Source organism: Eutrigla gurnardus (assembly GCF_963514095.1).
Source record: "Eutrigla gurnardus genome assembly, chromosome: 23".
In the NCBI taxonomy this organism is placed as follows: Eukaryota; Metazoa; Chordata; class Actinopteri; order Perciformes; family Triglidae; genus Eutrigla; species Eutrigla gurnardus.
The window spans coordinates 5371567-5394493 of NC_139934.1; the positions used below are offsets into that span (position 1 = coordinate 5371567).

At 40.2% G+C, this 22927-nt stretch overlaps 3 protein-coding genes across 5 annotated transcripts; all 3 read right to left on the reverse strand.

Annotated features, from left to right (window-relative positions):
* Positions 1-1797: 1797 nt before the first annotated feature.
* On the reverse strand, positions 1798-4743 carry LOC311008948 (uncharacterized protein). The gene is made up of 9 exons (XM_084002909.1): positions 4571-4743; positions 4327-4353; positions 3700-4002; positions 3138-3395; positions 2782-3024; positions 2586-2696; positions 2281-2343; positions 1947-2012; positions 1798-1842 (listed from the first exon to the last, which is right to left on the reverse strand). The coding sequence occupies exons 1-9, from the start codon at positions 4605-4607 to the stop codon at positions 1835-1837; spliced, it is 1116 nt and encodes a 371-aa protein (XP_083859035.1). The 5' UTR covers positions 4608-4743; the 3' UTR covers positions 1798-1834.
* Positions 4744-5417: 674 nt separating this feature from the next.
* Positions 5418-10881, reverse strand: LOC311008897 (Fc receptor-like protein 5). Its single transcript, XM_084002837.1, has 16 exons — positions 10815-10881; positions 10420-10689; positions 9714-9959; positions 9090-9371; positions 8727-8993; positions 8054-8359; positions 7539-7802; positions 7185-7436; positions 6855-6989; positions 6709-6724; positions 6519-6610; positions 6317-6367; positions 6178-6234; positions 6031-6093; positions 5833-5889; positions 5418-5660 (listed from the first exon to the last, which is right to left on the reverse strand). The coding sequence occupies exons 1-16, from the start codon at positions 10873-10875 to the stop codon at positions 5590-5592; spliced, it is 2490 nt and encodes an 829-aa protein (XP_083858963.1). The 5' UTR covers positions 10876-10881; the 3' UTR covers positions 5418-5589.
* Positions 10882-16080: 5199 nt separating this feature from the next.
* LOC311008899 (sialoadhesin-like) lies at positions 16081-22537 on the reverse strand. Of its 3 annotated transcripts, none has more exons than XM_084002842.1 (15): positions 22372-22537; positions 20207-20452; positions 19575-19853; positions 19212-19475; positions 18709-19014; positions 18197-18457; positions 17825-18094; positions 17513-17647; positions 17376-17391; positions 17186-17277; positions 16984-17034; positions 16845-16901; positions 16698-16760; positions 16500-16556; positions 16081-16319 (listed from the first exon to the last, which is right to left on the reverse strand). In XM_084002842.1, exons 2-15 carry the CDS (start codon positions 20211-20213, stop codon positions 16249-16251), a joined length of 1929 nt encoding a protein of 642 aa, XP_083858968.1. In that variant the 5' UTR covers positions 20214-20452; positions 22372-22537; the 3' UTR covers positions 16081-16248. The 3 variants fall into 3 exon arrangements, with proteins under 3 accessions (XP_083858968.1, XP_083858967.1, XP_083858966.1); XM_084002841.1 differs by having other exon boundaries at positions 17186-17274; positions 19572-19853; XM_084002840.1 differs by having other exon boundaries at positions 19572-19853.
* Positions 22538-22927: the final 390 nt, after the last annotated feature.

Here is a 22927-nt window from a genome sequence, read left to right on the forward strand (position 1 = left end):
ACCACATGCAGGTTTAGCCCCCCCCCCTCCAATCAAGTCTATTCACTGCAGCTGAGATGGCTGAAACTAGTTAATTGCCCACTCAGTATGAACAGCTTCACAAGAATTTAAACAAGCTAGACAAGACTAAATATTACAACTGGTTCTACTCATAAAAACCTATAAACCAGTATCTACGAGAACATTTCATTATATGAACTATTAATATTGCAAATACATATTCAACCTTTTGGTAAAACATCCTTAATCAGTCCACTAGATGGTGCCTAGGAGGTAGTTTTTTTTGTTTATTGGTGCAGTCACTATGCAGACTGCAATAAACAGTTCAGCTTGTCTGGAGCATGATGCAACATTTATGACATTTATCACAGTGAAAATGCATCACAACATAAGTTATTGCAAAACTTGAATATCGCAAAAAAAAATTTAAATCATATTGTGACACAAGAATTGTGATAATATTGTATCATGGGGTCATCTGGTGGTCCCCATCCACACTTTTACCTATTTTGTCATTTTAAAAGGATAAATTATTGGATGTTATTTTAAAGAAAATGAAGCATGATTTACAAAATTAGATTTAAAGCAGATGCAAACTCACTGAACACAAAGACCCCCCCCCCCCCCCCACCCCATACACACACACACACACAGGCAATACTGCTAACCTGACCTATACTGCATCAGGTAAACAGATACTGTAAATGCCAATACATTAACTGAACAGGGGTTTACGTACCATGTAGGCAGACCCCCAGTCGACAGACCCCAGTCGGCAGACCCCCAGTCAGCAGACCCCCAGTCAGCAGAACCCCAGTCAGCAGACCCCCAGTCAGCAGCGCAGCACTACATGCAAGGAAGCAGCTCCAGCATTGGAGGCGGCCAACCTCCCAGTGGGGACAGAAAGTTTCCTCTGAGAAATCTTTCCAGCTCGGCACCAACGTGAAACTTCAGCATGAGGGAAAAGTTCCTTTTAATGCCATTTTCCACACCATTCATTGTTTGACAGCGCACATAAAAAGTAAATATTGAACATAAACTACACGTGTACAGTCTGTCTAATGCAGCGGTCCTCAAACATTCTGAGTCACAACGATAATAATAATGATGTTTATTAGATCACCGAAGACAAACCGGAAACGACATAAACAAGATAATAAAATTAACTTCATGTTCAGTTATACAGTCATCTCTTTACCTACTTACTGCCGTTCAGTGGCGCCTATCCCAGCATGCATTGGGTTAGGAGCATGATAAGCGGTAGGCATTTTTCCATATTACAGTAAATAGAGTACACAAGTTGTTAACGCGTTTTGCACTCACTGCATAAAATAAATTAATTTACTTACCTTTTTCACCAACATGAAATTGTGCCGGAGCCAATCACAGCTAAGGGGAAGGAAAGAAAGTAGTCCACCTCAGTGAGGACGGTGGTGGAACAGCTCAGGCCGTCCGATTTAGTTTCACTCAAACACCAGTGACCCAGAACCGCACATTTGCAGCAAAGAGTTTTGCAATCTCTGCAAAATGTATTCGGAAACGTCCCACAAAATAACATTTTAAAAAATGTTATAGGAAAAAACAACACCATCTGAAAACATTAAAATAATCCTAAATCACAACATTTCTGCTTTAATGTTGCAGCTTTTTTGGCAACTGGGGCTCAAAACTGTAAATATAAATAGCATGAAAAGGACATAAAAACATGATTGGCAGCAAGCACATAAAAACTTTATTGCATGTTTTGAAAAGGATTAAAAGTGTAAAACAAAGTACACTATTGATCCACATTTAAAGGAAAGTTCATTTTACATGAAAAATGCATTTGCTTCTCTCATGGACCTGGAGAAGAAGAGAAAACAGATTAAAAGTTATTTCAGACATATTTGCTTTACAATTTAAAGGCATAAATCTCAAACATGCGTACTACATTGCAGCATTATTACCACGAGCCGTTCTCACTTTGACTTGAGCATAAACAGTTTCTTCTGTTACTGCAAGAGATGATTTTCCTATGAAGAGAGAGGTGACGAGTTTGAATTATTGTTTTACATTCAATAGATGATCAACAGATGTTATCCGAAAGTCCTCAAAAATATGACGGCCTCTCATTCACATAGAATGTGCATGAATACAAATGAGACAGGAGGGAACGAGTCACAGCTTTCAAGGACCAATAAATAAAAAAATGAGGAAGCCACCTAGGATTTCCGCTGTGATCTGACCTGATTTAATACTTTCAACGCAAAATATTGGATGGAGATGTGCGAGTGACCGTACCTGCAGCCGATCCTATCCTCACATCAGAGTAAACGCAGCTCTCCTCCGGTTCATCACGGCGTCCTGATGAGACAAATAAACTACCTGTACTTTCTTGTATTTCCGGGATTGCTGGCAGTCTCTTAACTACAGCATTGCTTGCTTGCATCTCGAGCCCCCACCCTTCTTCCGGATGCTTTTAAGCCGTATGGAACAGAGTGTGAGATTGCTGGATTGGTCTTCTTTTTCATTGTGTTGTATTGGAAACCGAGGCGCTACTCTTTCACGTCAGATCCATCAAAAACACACGAAGCACGAGGTCTCACCCTTTGACTTCCGGTAGCAACGCCACGCCAGCAGGAGAATAATCAGCAGGATACCACAAAGCGACCCAATGATCAAGGGCAGAAGAAATGAAGGCTTTTCCCTCCTGGACACTACCGGAATAAAGAGGAGTGCTTAGAAAAATATGACGAGCTCATTGTGAGGCCGTATGAGTGGAAAGGCTTCAGTTACACTCACATGTTACTGACATCCAACTCCGTGATGACACTTCTCCCGAGCATCGACAGCTGTAGAAGCCTTCGTCTGACTTTGACACTGCAGAGATTTCCAGCTCCCCTCTGGTATCATTTTGGAGTAGATCACCGTTTCGATAGAAACAGATGTTCGATTTGAACGCCCATCCCTTCAATTTGCAGCCAATGGTAAGGAAATGTCCCTCCGTCACAGAACGCACAGGGCTCACCAGGATAATATCTTTATCTGGGAAAAGAATATTCTATATTTAGCACCAGTGGACTCTGGACTTTAAATGTTTAATTTCTTCCATTTCAATTCCCTTCAAATCCAGTAATGCAATAAAAAAATGGAATTACTTCGTAGAGAGATGTTGACTGCATTGCTGAATCCACCTGATCGAGACTCGCACCAGTACACTGCCGTTTTGTTTGTCCGTTTGTGGATGCTGCACGTGGATCCGTTCACTGAGCCCCAGTCTGAGCAGTTCGACAGGTGGCCTGCTGCAGTAAATCTCATCACCCTCCACTTGGTGGAGTCACAGCTCAGTGAGACAGACTCAGAGGTAAAGTGTTGCACTCTGTCGGGACTCACTTTGACCGATTCTGGATGTGATTCTGAAAAATAAACGTGGGACGACGAGGTCAAAACCACGGCGAGGCGTGGAGATTGAAGAGCAGCATGCTGGGAATGATCTTTTGTCTGTCTTTCATATTAATTCAGCCTTGTTACAGTTGTCTCTTTTTTTTGGCAGGCACTTTGGCATTCCTGTTGCTTGTCTGTCTGCCTGTCCGACACGTCAGGTTCAAATACTGCTTTATATCATATAAGCAAGAACAAATGGGATTTAAAGAAATATGCTTAGATTAATGGTGATGCCAGAAAGAAGAAAGAACAAAAAGGGGGAAATGAGATACTGACCTCCAGACCAGACCAACCTAGGTCTGCTATACCAGGTGTAATGAACTGGATCTCCTCTTCCAGCCCTACACGCATATCCTGCCGTGTGCGTCTGTCCATGAACAATGTAGGAATCGTCTTCGGTCCCGTTGGTGCTACCAGGTAGCAGCTCATAATTGTAGGACCTGTCTGAGGGTTTGGGAACAGCCTTATACCAGTAGAACCTCCATCCTGCAGACGGATGCTGAACACTGCAGTTCAGAGTCACCGAGGCTCCAGGACTCAGCCATGATGGAGACACAGTGAGATCAGGCTTAGGTTTATCTGTTGGAAAGGATTTCACAGAATGAAATGTGTCCTTTTGTTAAGTCCAGACTTATTACTTAATGTATTTATTACAGGTAAGTCACCTGGATAGGAGAAAATAGTTCTTAACAAATGATGTAATGCTTTTACTCAATGTAACCAGAATTATAATGATGAATTATAAAAGTATTTAGATGCATTAAGAAGTCATCCTTTTATAAACAGTTGCTCATAGTTACTCAATCCTCAGAGAGAAAAAAGGAAGTTTCTCAGGCACTTGTTAGTCACGGCCTTAACCATGAAAGACGATGTGAAAAAGAGTGATGTAACGAATGTGATCACCTTCGGTGTGTCCACAGTGGAGGAGTACTGAAAATAAAGATAGACGTGATCAGACTGACAGAAACGGACTAAAGCAGCTGTGCGCACCACTAACGGCAGCTGTGGTTGGATAAAGCATTGATATAAAGTCATTATTACACATCAATATTACAACACAGCTTTCCACTGTGAAATAACTTAACTCACTTTAAAATAAACGTTTCATGTAATATTAAAACTTTACAGAGAAAGACAGAATACTCACAGAATAATCCCAGCACACAGAGCAAAGTGTGTCCCATATTAACAGCTGGATGTTTCCACTTTGGAGCTTGAAAGTGTTAAAATGAGACAGAAAAGCGGATAGAAACTTACGTAATGTCTAAGTTTGAGCTTGTACGTCTTCTACTAATTCTTTTTTAAAATAGCTTATCTCTATTTCCTTCCCTCTTGAATTTCGACATGTTCACTTCCTGCTCTCACAATTCAGCTCCAGTCTTGGACAATGACACCGCAGAAAAGCTGAAGCTGAACTGCTGCAGTAGTGACAGTGCTGTCTTTATATTTTCTTTTTTCTGCAATGATTAATCCAAAACATTCATCACATATTCATCTAAAAACAAGAGTGTCGGGATTCATTGGGGCAAAAACAGCACATGTTCAGGGCTTTTTATAATCTGTGGAGAAACATTAATGAATTTTTTTCCTTTTTCATTTTGTAAACAGTTTTTTTTTTTTTTTTTAATTAATTCAGTATCTTTCATTTTTCTATGTTAACTTGTTTTTCTTTTTTTTCAGTTTTTTATGTTGTAAATTTCTGTGTTGTCTTCCTACTCTGAAGACCACCACTGTTGTTGTTGTTGTTTCATAGGGGAGGTTTTTTTATAAGCCTTCTTTGGCTTCTACCTCTCCTGCACAATGTTTAATTTTACTATTTTCATTGTTTATACAGGTTTTATAATGTGCAAATAAAAACTAACTAACTAACTAACATGTTGGTAACCCTACGTTAAAATGGAGAGTGAGACCAAACGCATGAGCTGGATCACCACAATCATAGGGAAGATTATGAGACAAAAGAAAAACACACAATTGAAAACTGGAGACGGCACACTGCTGCAACAAAACTTTATTGATGCGTAAAATGACCAACAAAGATGAAAGATTCGTCCATACAAAGGTCGAAAGCCAAAAGGAAAAATACATTCACAGTTAATTTGCTTAATGCTTCATGAGATTTTACTCCCATTTAAGCATCAAATCAATCACTATAACATCGCTGCGTTATCGTGGAGCCGTTTTTGTTTTGAGTTCAGAATAAACAGTTTGATCCGCTGCTGCCGGACTGGATTTTCCTGTAAATGGAGATGATTTATTTATTCATGTTTGCCGGCGTCGCCCCCCAGTTAACAATGATAATAAACTGATGTTCATTTTCATCATCAATGCATAAAATATACATAGTGTAGAAAAGTAGGAATGGCAAGTAACTATTTAAGAATATGGGGGTTTACAGCAGCTACTCACCTTTGTCTTTCTCTGCTTCAGTGTGGGCGTGCACTTCGGCGTACATCAGGTTGTCGTCTAAAACAGAAGCCAAATTCAGGTTTATTAAATTCTGGCATATTAAAATGCGCCAACGGAGAGGTAAATTAAATATGATTTAGAAAGAACGTTAAAACCACCAAATAAAGATTTTAGGGGGTCTGCAGGACTTGACTGTACCTGCAGCCGATGCCATCGCCACACTGGAGTAAACGGTGCTCTCTTCTGGTTTGTTATTCTTCCCTGTTAGAGGGATACAACGAGTTAATCCTGGATTTTGTTCAACAGGCCTGCAGAAGAATCTTAACCATGAAATAAAGCACTCACCCTTCCTAGTGAGTTTTTTAAGCTCAACCACAGAGTACGTGACGTCAGTGGATTCATCTGGAACAAAATATAGTTTGACCTTAAATAATAATCTAGTATTTGTAACTGCTCAGTGTTAAACATTAAGTATATACTGCACCATGTTTCGGTTCTTCAGAGACACTGATTGACTCAAACAGAACAGCGTCACCTGCAGAGGAGTGAAAATCAAACCAAGGGCATATCAGTGATTATAATCCCGTTACATGGATTCCTAAATATTCTAAAACAGATTAATAGATGGGAATGTTAACTTCAAGGTTAACGATGAATCATGAAAAGGAAGCAGGAATGAGGCCGACCATGGAGAGGAGGAGGATAGTCTTTGTGTCGGGTTTCAACCTGGTTGGTCATGTCGTCTGCAGCTGGGCCCTGATTGGTGCTCTGAGACCTGCTGGGTCCAAAACACGTAGTAAATTAGGTGGATTTAATAAGGAGCATGTAATGCACCGCTGTTATGTTCAGAATGAGAGGAGGGAGACTTGTACCAACCTCATGAAGCTTGAATCTGTTAAACAAAAAAAAAAAGGTGATGTTATATTGCAAGTCATCGTATTGTTTCCATGACTTGGAATTACACCTTTGACTTTTCATCATCGGACTGTAATCAATGTGATATAAGAAGGAAAACTTCTCACATTTTGACTTTCTGCAGTGATACAGACCCAGCAGCAGGATCATAATCATTAAAACTCCACAAACCAACCCGGTGATCAACACGACAGGAAGTGGAGAGCTTTGTTCAGACCCGGGCACTGAGACATCACTGTGAACTACACACAAATCATGAGAAAGATACACAAGTATTACTACACACTCGCTTAAATCCTTGATCACATACCTTTCGATGCTACTCATGTTACATTGTTATCTGTATGTAATTACTGAATATCTGAATATATAAAACACAGTTTAAATGAAACAAAGCAGACTTCTAATTCAGTTCTAACTTTTTAAATCATTCTCACATTTTACCGACATCCAACTCTCTGGTGACTTCTGACGCCATCTATTCAAAGCCTCACATCTATACAAGCCTTCATCTGACTTTGAGACTGCAGAGATAGCCAGCTCCCCTCTGCTCTGATTTGAGAGGAGTTTTCCATTTTTATAAAAATCAACATCAGAAAGAGCCTCGTCTGTCTTCGACTTGCAGCTGAGAGTGACAGGACGTCCCTCGGCCACAGGAAGGGCAGGGCTCACCAGCATCACATCGTTGTCTGGAACAAGATCCAAGAAGATGAAGTTTTGGTCAGAAAGACCAGCTGGTGCAGGTTGAAATACTGTTGAAATACTTCAAATTAAAATCATTTAAAACTCACAATTCACAGTGATGTTGACTGCATTGCTGAACTGTCCTGTTCCAGACTCACACCAGTACACTCCACTGATCCGGGTTTGGCTCATGATGCATGTGGATCCAGTCATTGTCCCCCAGGTACTACAGTATAATGGGGAGCCATATAAAGAAAACCTGCTCACTCTCCACTCAGTGGAGTTTCCCTCACAGCTCAGTGACGGCGACTCTTCCTCGAAGTGTTGCACTCTGTCAGGACTCACTGAGAGAGATGCCGCTGGATTGAAGTCTGAAAAACAAGACGTAATGAGGGGACGATGGACATAATCCTGCAGGTTTATTGTGTTCTTAATCTTTTTAATTGTTGGTGAGAAGAAACAAAGGATCACACCAATAGAGACATTATTGCATTAACGTCAAACCTGTCGGCAAACTAAGGTGGCCTTCCGGTAACGTAAAAACGTGAACGTAACTAAAATATCTCCATAATAACTAAATGTCTTCTTTTGTGCAAGAATGGAAAAGTCAAGAGAAACCTACCTCCAGACCAGACAAACTTAGTGTCACTATAATGAGTGGAGTAGACTGGATCTCCTCTTTCAGCCCTGCACATATATCCTGCCGTGTGCGTCTGTCCATGAACAATGTAGGGTTCGGTCCCGTTGGTGCTACCAGGTAGCAGCTCATAACTGTAGAAGTTGTAGTAAATCTCTAAGGGTTTGGGAACAGCCTTATACCAGTAGAACCTCCATCCTGCAGACGGATGCTGAACACTGCAGTTCAGAGTCACCGAGGCTCCAGGACTCAGCCATGATGGAGACACAGTGAGATCAGGCTTAGGTTTATCTGTTGGACATGATTTCACAGAATGAAGACATGTTATGATGAGTCAGTGGAGCACTACTTGTATCCTACTTAGTTCTCGATCTCCAAATGTGTCACACAAGTGTGAAGGTGCATCGTCTTAAAATAAGAAAATAAGAAAAGACTATGATGTAGATTTTATCCTGTGGGTAATGGGGGCGGGACTAGATAAGCCTTGGCTTCTCCCACTTTCCCTTTCGGCCACGTGTATTTTACTATGTGAACAAAGATGTGTGATAATGATTTAACGGACATGCCCGAAATAAATAAATGAAAATATATCAACCAAACTAACAATTGAAATAATATAAACCTGTTTTACATTCAGCAAATAAAACAGGTGACTTACCGTAATCAAGTTTCAGTGTGAAAGCATCACTCCAGTCTGTGTAGATTGTGTAATTTTTACTTCTGCCCCTGCACCAGTACTTTCCACCGAGTGATGACCTAATCATGTGGTCACGTGGGTTTTGAGGTCTGTATGAGTTGGGTGTCGACCATTCGTACTCCCACTCAGTGTCTCCTCCATCCTCGACTAGACACACAAGAGTGATTGTCTCTCCAGAGTATAACTCAGGCCAGTTGGGTTGCAGAGTCACAACAGCTCTGATTTTAACTGTCCATGATTCAACAGTATCAGTGTATTAAAGGTCAAATATCTTTTATTATGAATAAGGATTATTTCTACATTGTGTTCTCCGTATCAACTCACCACTTATTCCTTCACTGTACTCCGTGTAGAAAACTGGGTTTCCTCGTCCTCCTCTACACCAGTAGAGTCCTCTTTGTGAGACACGGATTTGTCCGTTTGAGAGGAGAATGTAATCTTGTGTGGTCAGTGGTTCAGAGGATATATCGCCTCTGTACCAGAAATATTTCCAACCAGAGGATGATGCTGATGATGGTGATGATGATGGTGATGATGGGCCCACAGAGCAGGTCAGGGTCACATTGTCCCGTTCAGAGCCTTTGCCGAGACGGGCCTTTGGCCGTGCTGTTTTAATGTAGAACAGACATGAATTTTGTCATAATCGTCCCTGTTAATTATTAATTTGATAAATATTTAAAATGATTAATATAATCTCATTGAGTTTTCTTGGTGCTGCTACAACTAATTGTAGTAAATAATGTAGAAATATTAATTACTTTTAAATATGTGTATATAATTAAGGTGTAGCGACCTGATGGAAATCAATCAACGGTGCCCATCACATACATCAACCACTGAAAGTGTAGATTAACTTAAACTAACGTGGATTCTAGAGAATAAAAACTCCCTCTGCTTCACTCTGGGAAGGTTATACGTCTGCAGCTCCTTAATGTGAAAAGTACTCACGTTGCATTTTCAGTTTTACTGATTCAGATTCTTCATCCTCAAATTTACACGAGTAAGAGCTCTCGGTCGACGTCAGAGAAGTCGTCACTTCAAATGTGTTTTGTTGGTTTATGTCCGTTTCTATCAGTGATCCGTCTTTGTAGAAGGTTGCCTCCTCCTCTCTCTGATCACGATGCCGACAGCGAAGCGTCACCGACTCTCCTCTGAACAAGGTGGACGCAGGAGTTTGCAGGATCACATCTTTGTCTGTGTAACACAGATGGTTCCTTTTTCTTTTTAGTAAATCAGTTCAATATATCACAAATATGAACACATGTTAAGAAAAAGTAGAGTTTGAGACAGAAGAAGATGCCAAAGTCACTCATACTATAATAAAAGACAACATTTCCCCTGAAGGAGGCGCCACTTTCAAACTGCCCGGTTTAATACATTACTCTTATCACTAATAAGGGACACTTTGTACATCAAGATGCATTCATTTCTAGGATGTACCGTCCTGTATTACTCTCTCACAACAGATACAATGATTAAATATGTGATGATTGCTCCTTTAAACAAAGGACATTATATACATTCATACATTATATATAAGAACTTTAAGCTCATATTACATTATATCATATTAGCACTTTATCAAACAGGGTGATCATATTCACATGGCTCATAAATAAGTGATTTGTCATGAGGTAAAACTTTGAGAACTTACCTGATACAGTTAGAGAGACTCTATTACTTTCTTTTTTGAAATTACGGTATGGTGACTTAGGATCACCAACACAGTGATATTCACCACTGTGGCCTGTAGTTAGAGGTGATGTATAATTCTTATGTTCTGTCCATGACAGAAAAGTTTGATCATCCCTCTTGATCATGTAATACCAGTCGTTGTCATTTCCGTCCCTCATGTCACACATGAAGGTAACAGACTCTCCGGTAAATAAAGTGGACCAGTTTGGCTCAATGGTCAGCAGAGCATCTAGAAACCAACACAAGATGCATTAAAATGAGATGCTTTATTTCCTGTCACTGCACTTATCCTACAGTTAAAAGGTGATACTGCTTCATCCCGAGTGAATATCAAAAGCATAACTGTGTAATTACCTTGAGCTGGTTCACAGTAGAGGATGAGAGCTGAAACAGAGTTTGAAACATCGTCATACATTATCAAACTGGCTGTAAAACAAACAACATCAGGCATTTAAAACGTTGCATCGATGGGAACTATGATTTAAACAAAGTCCTCACAGAGAAACCCCAGCACACGGAGCACAGCGTGTCCCATCCTCACGCTGCTTCTGGGAAATGCTTCTATTCTGTGGAGAGAAAGCTTAAGACACACCAAGTGCATTGGTTGAAATCAGGAACTGCAGAGAAAATGAAGATGTATCGCGTGTAAATGTTGGATCGGAATTTCATCAACTTCTGCGGTATGTGCTTCCTTCCTTTTCACACCATTGTCACACAAATAGACCAGTTTGAATCACGCCTACTTTTTCTGCACGTCAGATGTAAGTCCAACAAATTAAAATCCTCTGATCACCGAGTTACATATTTAAATGTCCTTCCTGCATAGATATGAGGCTCCTGGTGCCTCACAAAGGGTCAATAATTATTCATGACACTGTTACAGCTGCTGTTTAAAGTCAAAAGTTATCCTTAGACTTAATAAACTGCCCACCAGTCAACAGTGTACACTTAAAGGGGACAGATAAAACTCCAGGTTTCATGCTCACGTTGTAATCCAACTGGGAAATATTCACAAAAGATCACAAAAGTGAACTGCAGTATACGGTAGAGAGAAGTACGATGACATGAACATTTCATTATAATGGTGAAATTCAGGGTTTTTTTCTGGTTCTGTGAGACGAAGGAAGAGGAGGTAAACATTTTTGGAAAATGGCATTAAAAGGAACTTTCCCCTCATGCTGGAGTTTCACGTTGGTGCCGAGCTGAAAACATTTCTCAGAGGAAGTCGGAGTGTCGGTGAGGATGCCGGGTTATTCTGTGAGTACACTGAGATTTGTCTCTCTTTATGATACATAATAAGGCGTGTGTTGAAGAGAAAGCCTTTACATTTAAATTGAGTTCATGTATTTAGCCTATGAGTGATTGGTTGCAAGGATGAGGGTTTATTCTGCAGGCAGGATCGTGGCAAATGTTACAGGTTTCTATTTAATGTGACACTAAATTGTAGCTGGATGATCAACTACGATTCTGATACAACAGACAACCCTAGTTGCCAATAATGAAAGCTTAAAAAAAAAATAAAAAAAACATGTAATTGTAATTGTAATACACCCATAATGAGTCTGAGACAGCAGAAGATGCCAAAGTAACTCGTACTATAATAAAAGACTACATTTCCCCTGAAGGAGGCGCCACTTTCAAACTGCCCGGTTTTAAACATTACTCTTATCACTAATAAGGGACACTTTGCACATCAAGATGCATTCATTTCTAGAATGTATCATCCTGTATTGCTCTCTCACAACAGATACAATGATTCATTGTTAATTGCTCCTTTAAACAAAAGACATTATATACACTACTCAAAAAAATAAAGGGAACACTAGAACAACATGATATAACTGCAAGTCAATCATATTTCTGAGATATCAGCCTGTCCAATCAGGAAGCAGCACTGATTGGGTATCAATTTCAGCTGTTGTGCAAATGGAAGAGACCACAGGTGGAAACGAGTGGCAATTAGCAAGACATCCCTATAAAGGAATGGTTCTGCAGGTGGTGACCACAGACCGTTTCTCTGTTCTCAACCTTTCTGGCAGATTTCTTTCTTTTTTGAATTTTGGCAGTGTTTGCACCACTAGAGGTAGCATGAGGCGGTTTCCCCAACCCACAGAAGTTGCCCAGTTAGTGCATTGTGGCAAGGTTTGCTGTGTCCCCCAGCACAGTGTCAAGAGTATGGAGGAGATTCCAGGAGACAGGCCAGTACACAAGGAGACGTGGAGGGGGCCGAAGAAGGACAACAACCCAACAGCAGGTAGTGATGGGCAAAGGGAAGCTTCGAAACAGTTCGAAGCGATGTTTCAGTATGTGTTGAAGCCTTGAAACGAATATGAAACCCGACTCTACAGTGGCATCTAGTGGTCACTTCTGTGAGCTACATGCTCTGGCCAAAGAAAACTCCTATAGTGTGCCACTATGAAATGAGCCGGTCTTAGGTTTCCTTAATTTAAGTAGAATACAGGTTGAATTAAAGAAACATTATTAAAAATAAATAAATGACACATTGTTATATGCAATACAATAATCAAAGATTTTTATTCAAAAATAATATTTGATCAGCTCTTTTTGAGCTGAGTCTGTTTCTTTTTTTTTTGGATCCCCTGCTTTTGAAAAAATCCTTTCACAGGGTACACTTGTTGCAGGGACACTTAAAAATGTCTTAGTCAGTTGGTACAAATTAGAGAAGTCAGCACGTTGCTCTTGCCAGTATTTCAAAGGATCTGCCCGTCTTGGAATTTAGTCTTAATCCTACAATTTAGTCTTAAAAAGTGCGAGAGAAACATTCTTCTTCAAATATCATTATTGCCACTAATAAGGCAAAAACCCTATTTGCAACTGTTGACAAACTGACCAACCCCCCAACACAAATACCAGCTAAACTCCATTCCACGCAGAAATGCAATGAGTTTGCATTCTTTTATACTAATAAAATTGAAGGCATCAGACGCGCCATCAATATCTCAAACAAAAAAATTGGATCACCACCCTGTTCAGGCCAAAGTAACACAGCAATGATGGCAAGCTTTAATGCCATAGACTCTAAAACTCTAGTGGAAACGGTGACAAATCTAAAATCATCCACCTGCTGCCTTGATGCTTTACCTACCAACTTTTTTAAGAATGTTTTTGACTGCCTATCAATAGACGTATTGCAAATAGTAGGGGTGTAACGGTACATGTATTTGTATTGAACCGTTTCGGTACGGGGTGCTCGGTTCGGAACAGAGGCGTACCGAACGCGTTTCCATACGGACATATTAAGTAGAGGACCGCATGTGTGGAGCATGCTGCAGCCCCACATGCGCAGTTGCGCACACCGCGACACAATAAACAGCAGTAGTAGCGGACGTCATGGCTAATGCCGCTAGTGTTGGCAACAAGCCAGAGTTGGAGGACCCTCCCGCGACATTAAGGTCTCCTGTCTGGGAACACTTCGGCTTCCCGGTGAGATACAAACAGGGACAAAGAGAGGTTGATAAAACCAAAGCGGTTTGCCGACATTGTTCATGTGAGGTCGGGTATGTTTCTGGCAACACGTCAAACCTGTTGACGCATTTGAAACGGCACCACCCCCACGTGAACATCGCTACAACGAGGAGAAAGACGAGCATAACGTTAGTGCAAACACAGCTCCCCACCGCATTTAAACAGCCTCTCCCTGCCCTGTTCAATTTTGCAAATCAGATGGGAGAAAATATATTTTTTAAAGAAACAGTCTGTTATTTTTATTTATTTTTATTTTTTAAACAAATATTTTAAATACTTGTATTTATATTTTTGAGCAGCATTCTAGCTCCAGTGCATGTTCCTACTGTTAAAAGCACAAAAGTAATAAACAACTAGCACATTTATATTTTGCATTTTGTTTTCTTACTGTACCGAAAATGAACCAAACCGTGACCTCAAAACCGAGGTACGTACCGAACCGAGATTTTTGTGTACCGTTACACCCCTAGCAAATAGTTAATAACTCCATTCAATCAGGCAATTTCCCAAAGGCCTTCAAAACTGCAGTCATTAAACCTCTTCTAAAAAAGCGGAGCCTAGATGCCTCTATTAACAACTACAGACCAATTTCAAATCTACCCTTCATAAGTAAAATAATTGAGAAAGTTGTCCTCCAACAACTAAATCACTTCCTGGCTTCAACTATTTTGTTTCCATTGGCGACTTTGTATCAGAACCTACCAATGTAACGTGTGGAGTCCCCCAAGGTTCAATCTTGGGGCCGACTTTATTCAACATCTACATGCTCCCACTAGGACAAATCATGCAAAATAATAACATTGACCACCATTGCTATGCCGATGACACCCAAATCTATGTAGCACTATCACCAAACGACTATCGCCCCATAGATCTTCTGTGCCAGTGCATTGAGCAAGTCAAAGACTGGATGTGCCAAAACTTCCTACAACTAAATGAGGACAAAACTGAGATAATTGTTTTTGGTGCTAAAAAAGAAAGGTTTAAAGTAATTCAACACCTTCACTCTCTGTCCCTGAAAGCCTCAAACAAAGCCAGAAATCTTGGGGTTATTATGGATTCTGATTTACATTTCGACAGTCACATTAAATCAGTAACAAAATCAGCCTACTATCACCTCAAAAATGTAGCAAGACTTAGAGGGCTCATGTCAGCTCAAGACTTGTACATGCCTTTATTACTAGTAGGCTAGACTACTGTAATGGTCTCCTTGCAGGTCTTCCGAAAAAAACTGTCGGGCAGCTACAGCTTGTTCAGAACGCTGCTGCTAGAGTTCTTACAAAGACCAAAACATGTGAGCACATTACACCAATTATTAAATCCTTACATTGGCTCCCTGTATGTCAGAGGATTGATTTCAAAATCAATAATAATGGAATAAATGGAATAAACTTCCTGAAGATGTAAGACTTGCCCCAACTCTGACCACTTTTAAAACTAGACTGAAAACTTTTATGTTCACCATAGCTTTCTGCTAAATCTTTTAATGTCTGCACTGTTTTTAATTATTGCAAATATGTTTTTATTCTCCTTTCTTTCTGTAATGCTTTTAATTTTGCGTTTATTTTCTTTTAATTCTATTTTTTTTCACTTTGTTGTATGACATGTCACGATGCGAAGCACTTTGAGTCTGCCTTGTGTATGAAATGTGCTATACAAATAAAGTTGCCTTGCCTTGGAATAGCCGTTTCGAAACAGAGGCGTTCCTTCAATCTCTGGACTACAGTCACGTGACATGGGCGTTTTTCGGACCCTTTTTCGGCACAACGGTTCGAAACGTTTCGATCCGGGACTTCAGAAAAGCGCCAACACGCCTGTTTCGGAAGTCACATCACTAACAGCAGGACTGATATCTGCTCCTTTGTGTACGGCTGTCTTTATTTTTTCTGTTTGGCCTGACCTTTATTGCAGTGATTAATCCAAAACATTCATCACATATTCATCTAAAATTAGGTCAGGATTCGTTGGGGCAAAAACAGTACATGTTCAGGGCTTTTTATGATCTGTGGAGAGACATATTGGTAACCCTACATTAAAATGGAGAGTGAGACCAAACGCATGAGCTAGATCACCACAATCATAGGGAAGATTATGAGACAAAAGAAAAACACACAATTGAAAACTGGAGACGGCACACTGCTGCAACGAAACTTTATTGATGCGTAAAATGACCAACGAAGAAGAAAGATTCGTCCATACAAAGGTCAAAAGCCAAAAGGAAAAATACATTCACGGTTAATGCTTCATGAGATTTTACTCCCATTTAAGCATCTGACAAATCAATCGCTATAACATCGCTGCGTTATCGTGGTGCCGTTTTTGGTTTGAGTTCAGAATAAACAGTTTGATCCGCTGCTGCCGGACTGGATTTTCCTGTAAATGGAGATGATTTATTTATTATTTATTTATTGTTTGCCGGGGACGCCCCCCAATTAACAATGATAATGAACTGATGTTCATTTTCATCAGAAATGCAGAAAATATACATAGTGTAGAAAAGTAGGAATGGCAAGTAACTAGTTAAGAATATGGGGGTTTACAGCAGCTACTCACCTTTGTCTTTCTTGGCTTCAGTGTGGGCGTGCACTTCGGCGTACATCAGGTTGTCGTCTAAAACAGAAGCCAAATTCAGGTTTATTAAATTCAGGCATATTAAAATGCGCCAACGGAGAGGTAAATTAAATATGATTTAGAAAGAATGTGAAAACCACCAAATAAAGATTTTAGGGGGTCTGCAGGACTTGACTGTACCTGCAGCCGATGCCATCGCCACACTGGAGTAAACGGTGCTCTCTTCTGGTTTGTTATTCTTCCCTGTTAGAGGGATACAATGAGTTAATCCTGGACTTTGTTCAACAGGCCTTCAGAAGAATCTTAACCATGAAATAAAGCACTCACCCTTCCTAGCGAGTTTTTTAAGCTCAACCACAGAGTAGGTGACGTCAATGGATTCATCTGAAACAAAATATAGTTTGACCTTAAATCATAATCTAGTATTTGTAACTGCTCAGTGTTAAACATTAAGTATATACTGCACCATGTTTCGGTTCTCCAGAGACGCTGATTGACTCAAAGAGGACAGCGTCACCTGCAGAGGAGTGAAAATCAAGCCAAGGGCATATCAGTCATTATTATCCCGTTACATGGATTCCTAAATATTCTAAAACAGATTAATAGATGGGAATGTTAACTTCAGAGTTAACAATGAATCATAAAAAGGAAGCAGGAATGAGGCCGACCATGGAGAGGAGAAGGATAGTCTTTGTGTCGGGTTTCAACCTGGTTGGTGATGTCATCTACAGCTGGGCTCTGATTGGTGCTCTGAGACCTGCTGGGTCCAAAACACGTAGTAAATTAGGTAGATTTAATAAGGAACATGTAATTCACCGCTGTTATGTTCATAATGAGAGGAGGGAGACTTGTACCAACCTCATGAAGCTTGAATCTGTTAAACAAAAAAGAAACAAAAAGGTGATGTTATAATGCAAGTAATCGTATTGTTTCCATGACTTGGAATTACACCTTCAATGTGTAATCAATGTGATATAAGAAGGAAAACTTCTCACATTTTGACTTTCTGCAGTGATACAGACCCAGCAGCAGGATCATAATCATTAAAACTCCACAAACCAACCCGGTGATCAACCCGACAGGAAGTGGAGAGCTTTGTTCAGACCCGGGCACTGAGACATCACTGTGAACTACACACAAATCATGAGAAAGATACACAAGTATTACTACACACTCGCTTAAATCCTTGATCACATACCTTTCGATGCTACTCATGTTACATTGTTATCTGTATGTAATTACTGAATATCTGAATGTATAAAACACAGTTTAAATGAAACAAAGCAGACTTCTAATTCAGTTCTTACTTTTTAAATCATTCTCACATTTTACCGACATCCAACTCTCTGGTGACTTCTGACGCCATCTAGTCAAAGCCTCACATCTATACAAGCCTTCATCTGACTTTGAGACTGCAGAGATAGCCAGCTCCCCTCTGCTCTGATTTGAGAGGAGTTCTCCATTTTTATAAAAATCAACATTAGAAAGAGCCTCGTCTGTCTTCGACTTGCAGCCGAGAGTGACAGGACGTCCCTCGACCACAGGAAGGGCAGGGCTCACCAGCATCACATCGTTGTCTGGAACAAGATCCAAGAAGATGAAGTTTTGGTCAGACAGACCAGCTGGTGCAGGTTGAAATACTGTTGAAATACTTCAAATTAAAATAATTTAAAACTCACTATGTATAGTGATGTTGACTGCATTGCTGAACTGTCCTGTTCCAGACTCACACCAGTACACTCCACTGATCCGGGTGCGGTTCATGATGCATGTGGATCCATTCATTGTCCCCCAGGTAGTACAGTATAATGGGGAGCCATGAAAAAACCTGCTCACTCTCCACTCAGTGGAGTTTCCCTCACAGCTCAGTGACGGCGACTCTTCCCTGAAGTGTTGCACTCTGTCAGGACTCACTGAGAGAGATGCCGCTGGATTGAAATCTGAAAAACCAGACGTAATGAGGGGACGATGGACATAATCCTGCAGGTTTATTGTGTTCTTAATCTTTTTAATTGTTGGTGAGAAGAAACAAAGGATCACACCAATAGAGACATTATTGCATTAACGTCAAACCTGTCGGCAAACTAAGGTGGCCTTCTGGTAACGTAAAAACGTGAACGTAACTAAAATATCTCCATAATAACTAAATGTCTTCTTTTGTGCAAGAATGGAAAAGTCAAGACAAACCTACCTCCAGACCAGACAAACGTAGTGTCACTATAATGAGTGGAGTAGACTGGATCTCCTCTTTCAGCCCTGCACATATATCCTGCCGTGTGCGTCTGTCCATGAACAATGTAGGGTTCGGTCCCGTTGGTTCTACCAGGTAGCAGCTCATAACTGTAGGAGTTGTAGTAAATCTCTAAGGGTTTGGGAACAGCCTTATACCAGTAGAACCTCCATCCTGCAGACGGATGCTGAACACTGCAGTTCAGAGTCACCGAGGCTCCAGGACTCAGCCATGATGGAGACACAGTGAGATCAGGCTTAGGTTTATCTGTTGGACATGATTTCACAGAACGAAGACATGTTATGATGAGTCAGTGGAGCACTACTTGTATCCTACTTAGTTCTCGATCTCCAAATGTGTCACACAAGTGTGAAGGTGCATCGTCTTAAAATATATCAAACAAACTAACATTTTAAATAATATAAACGTTTTTTACATTCAGCAAAATAAAACAGGTGACTTACTGGAATCAAGTTTCAGTGTGAAAGCATCACTCGACTCTGTGTAGATCTTGTATTTTTTACTTCTGCCCCAGCACCGGTACACTCCACCGAGTGATGACCTAATCATGTGGTCACGTGGGTTTTGTGGTCTGTAGTTGGGTGTCGACCATCCGTACTCCCACTCAGTGTCTCCTCCATCCTCGACTAGACACACAAGAGTGATCGTCTCTCCAGAGTATAACTCAGGCCAGTTGGGTTGCAGAGTCACAACAGCTCTGATTTTAACTGTCCATGATTCAACAGTATCAGTGTTTTAAAGGTCAAATATGTTTTATTATGAATAAGGATTATTTCTACACTGTGTTCTCCGTATCAACTCACCACTTATTCCTTCACTGTACTCCGTGTAGAAAACTGGGTTTCCTCGTCCTCCTCTACACCAGTAGAGTCCTCTTTGTGAGACACGGATTTGTCCGTTTGAGAGGAGAATGTAATCTTGTGTGGTCAGTTGTTCAGAGGATATATCGCCTCTGTACCAGAAATATTTCCAACCAGAGGATGATGATGATGATGGTGGTGATGATGGTGATGATGGGCCCACAGAGCAGGTCAGGGTCACATTGTCCCGTTCATAGCCTTTGCTGAGACAGGCCTTTGGTCGTGCTGTTAAATGTAGAACAAAGACATGAATATGGTCATTATCTTCCCTGTTAATTATTAATTTGACAGATGTTTCAAATAAATAATATAATCTCGTAGTTTTCTTGGTGGTGCTACAACTAATACTACTACTTATTGTAGTAAATAATGTAGAAATATGAATTACTTTTAAATCTGTGTATATAATTAAGGTGTAGCGACCTGATGGAAATCAATCAACGGTGCCCATCACATACATTAACCACTGAAAGTGTAGATTAACTTAAACTAACGTGGATTCTAGAGAATAAAAACTCCCTCTGCTTCACTCTGGGAAGGTTATACGTCTGCAGCTCCTTAATGTGAAAAGTACTCACGTTGCATTTTCAGTTTTACTGCTTCAGATTCTTCATCCTCAAATTTACACGAGTAAGAGCTCTCGGTTGACGTCGGAGAAGTCGTCACTTCAACTGTGTTTTGACGGTTTATTTCCGTTTCAATCAGTGATCCGTCTTTGTAGAAGGTTGCATTCTCCTTTCTCTGATCACGATGCCGACAGCGAAGCGTCACCGACTCTCCTCTGAACAAGGTGGACGCAGGAGTTTGCAGGATCACATCTTTGTCTGTGTAACACAGATGGTTCCTTTTTCTTTTTAGTAAATCAGTTCAATATATCACAAATATGAACAAATGTTAAGAAAAAGAGTTTGAGAAAGGAGACGATGCCAAAGTCACTCGTACTATAAAAAAAGACTACATTTCCCCTGAAGGAGGCGCCACTTTCAAACTGGTTCCATGGCGGTCCTATTTTTGAAGAAAAGGCTGAAAACGACATACCCAAAGTAAAATGGTTACTGTTCTTGAACCCCTATGACTACAGACACAAAGCTGAGCATTCCTGAAAGCTAACCCTTTGAAGTTTCTTCTCCAAGTGTCAGATTTACTCTGAGTGTTACTGACACTGAGTTACTACAGCTCAAAAATTGTGGAAATTTTAATTTTTTGCCTCGCCTAATTTTTTTTAAATTTTTGAGTGAAAAACGATAGCTGTGGCTCTGGTATTTAGGCCTAAAAACTGAATGAGCCACAGCCACAAGCCTTACCAACAACTGGTAGAAAGTGGATAAAAATACACCTAAAAATGAGCGTTTGGCAGTCGTTTTTGTCGAGCAATGTCAGACGGAGTTGCATCTGGCACAAAGTGTTCCAAATTGTGCCAAATGAGATTATGGGTATTTTTAGGTTCATACTTCTACTTTTTTTGTTTATTCCATCAGTTCTACAACATTACTAATAAAATCATTATTTAAAAAAAAAAAATGTTTTAATGTTTTTTTAATGTTTTTTTTTTTTCTTTTCTTTATGGGTTTTTTTTTTTTTTTTTAATTTTAATTTTTTCTCAGTCTAAGGCGTCTTCAAGGGAATACCGAGTCTTTCCTTTGGCTTTAGGCATTGTAAAATGCTCAAAACAATCAAAAGGAATAGTAAACGGCAGCCTTCTGTAATGCGCGCACGAGACTCTGTGCGTAACTATCAAAGTCTCAGATGACAAGTGTAGTTTATGCATTCGCTGTGCCTCTCACACTCGAGCCCTCTACCCCCATGTAATATACCGTTGGAATCGTAAGCTCATTGGCTATAAGACCTGTCATTCAAAAATTTACTCCTCTGCTATTGGCTCTCTGTATCTGGAGATTACGCGTGGTTGGTCAGCGTCATTTGACGCGAGCCAGTGAAGCACTGGCTCGCTTGATGGACAGTTTGTTCAGCCAATTCGGATCACAGAATCATGGAAGGGGGCTTGTTTTGTCCAGAAGACGAAGACGAACACGGAAATAGCAAACATCCATTGTTAGCCCTTCATCGAACAGCGGTAAAAAGCGATAAACAAATAAAAACGACATCTTGTTCAGAGACTCACAACGTCAACACATGGCGTGTTATGGATGATTACCGGAGATCGCGTGCTTGTGGGACTAAATGAAGTGGATACTTTTGTTCGTTGGACTCTTACCTTTCTGTGGATATGAGGATTATCAAGCTACATGTTTTTTTTAGACTTCGAGACAGCTCCAAAGGTAGGAAACGCCGGTCTTGTTGTTGTTTTTTTTCTGTGCACTCCTTACACACACGCTGTGTTTGCTTTTGATGTGTCTCCGTGAGCCTAAAACGGCTGGCTTTGTTCGATTCACGAGACTCACAGCTTTCAAATGATGTATAATATGACGCAGATGCATTCAAAATAATATGCGATTAAACGGAATGAATGCCAAACGAGTGAAAAACGTCCCGACGTCGGGCCGGTGAAAGTAGACAGGTTAATACATTACTCTTATCACTAATAAGAGACACTTTGTACATCAAGATGCATTCATTTCTAGGATGTACCGTCCTGTATTACTCTCTCACAACAGATATAATGATAATGTGGTAATTGGACCTTTCAACAAAGGACATTATATTTATACATTATATATAAGAACTTTAAGCTCATATTACATTATATCATATTAGCACTATTAGTAAAACTTTGAGAACTTACCTGATATAGTTAGAGAGACTTTATTACTTTCTTTTCTTAGAGATCTGGACCACTTATAATCACCAACACAGTGATATTCACCACTGTAGACTGTAGTTAGAGGTGATGTATAATTCTTATGTTCGTTCAAATAGACAGAAGTTTGACCATCCTTCCAGATCGTGTAAATCCAGTCGTTGTCATTTCCTTCCCTCATGTCACACATGAAGGTAACAGACTCTCCGCTAAATAAAGTGGACCAGTTTGGCTCAATGGTCAGCAGAGCATCTAGAAACCAACACAAGATGCATGAAAGTGAGATGTTTTATTTCCTGTCACTGCACTTATCCTACAGTTAAAAGGTGATACTGCTTCATCCCGAGTGAATATCAAAATAATAACTGTGTAATTACCTTGAGCTGGTTCACAGTAGAGGATGAGAGCTGAAACAGAGTTTGAAACATCGTCATACGTTATCAAACTGGCTGTAAAACAAACAACATCAGGCATTTAAGACGTTGCATCGATGGGAACTATGATTTAAACAAAGTCCTCACAGAGAAACCCCAGCACACGG

Excerpts from the sequence above, each read along its gene's own strand:
- LOC311008948 (XM_084002909.1), bottom strand. The coding sequence starts at position 4,607 with ATGGGACACACTTTGCTCTGTGTGCTGGGATTATTCT. Across the intron at positions 4,003-4,326 it reads CCACTGTGGACACACCGAAG|ATAAACCTAAGCCTGATCTC; the intron begins GTGATCACATTC and ends CCTTTCCAACAG. Across the intron at positions 2,344-2,585 it reads TTGCTACCGGAAGTCAAAGG|GACGCCGTGATGAACCGGAG; the intron begins GTGAGACCTCGT and ends TTGTCTCATCAG.
- LOC311008897 (XM_084002837.1), bottom strand. The coding sequence starts at position 10,875 with ATGTATGACGATGTTTCAAACTCTGTTTCAGCTCTCATCCTCTACTGT. Across the intron at positions 8,360-8,726 it reads CACACTGAAACTTGATTACG|ATAAACCTAAGCCTGATCTC; the intron begins GTAAGTCACCTG and ends CATGTCCAACAG. Across the intron at positions 5,890-6,030 it reads GGCGATGGCATCGGCTGCAG|ACGACAACCTGATGTACGCC; the intron begins GTACAGTCAAGT and ends CTTCTGTTTTAG.
- LOC311008899 (XM_084002840.1), bottom strand. Across the intron at positions 19,476-19,571 it reads GTACAGTGAAGGAATAAGTG|TTAAAATCAGAGCTGTTGTG; the intron begins GTGAGTTGATAC and ends AATCATGGACAG. Across the intron at positions 16,902-16,983 it reads CTCTGGAGAACCGAAACATG|ATGAATCCATTGACGTCACC; the intron begins GTGCAGTATATA and ends ATTTTGTTTCAG.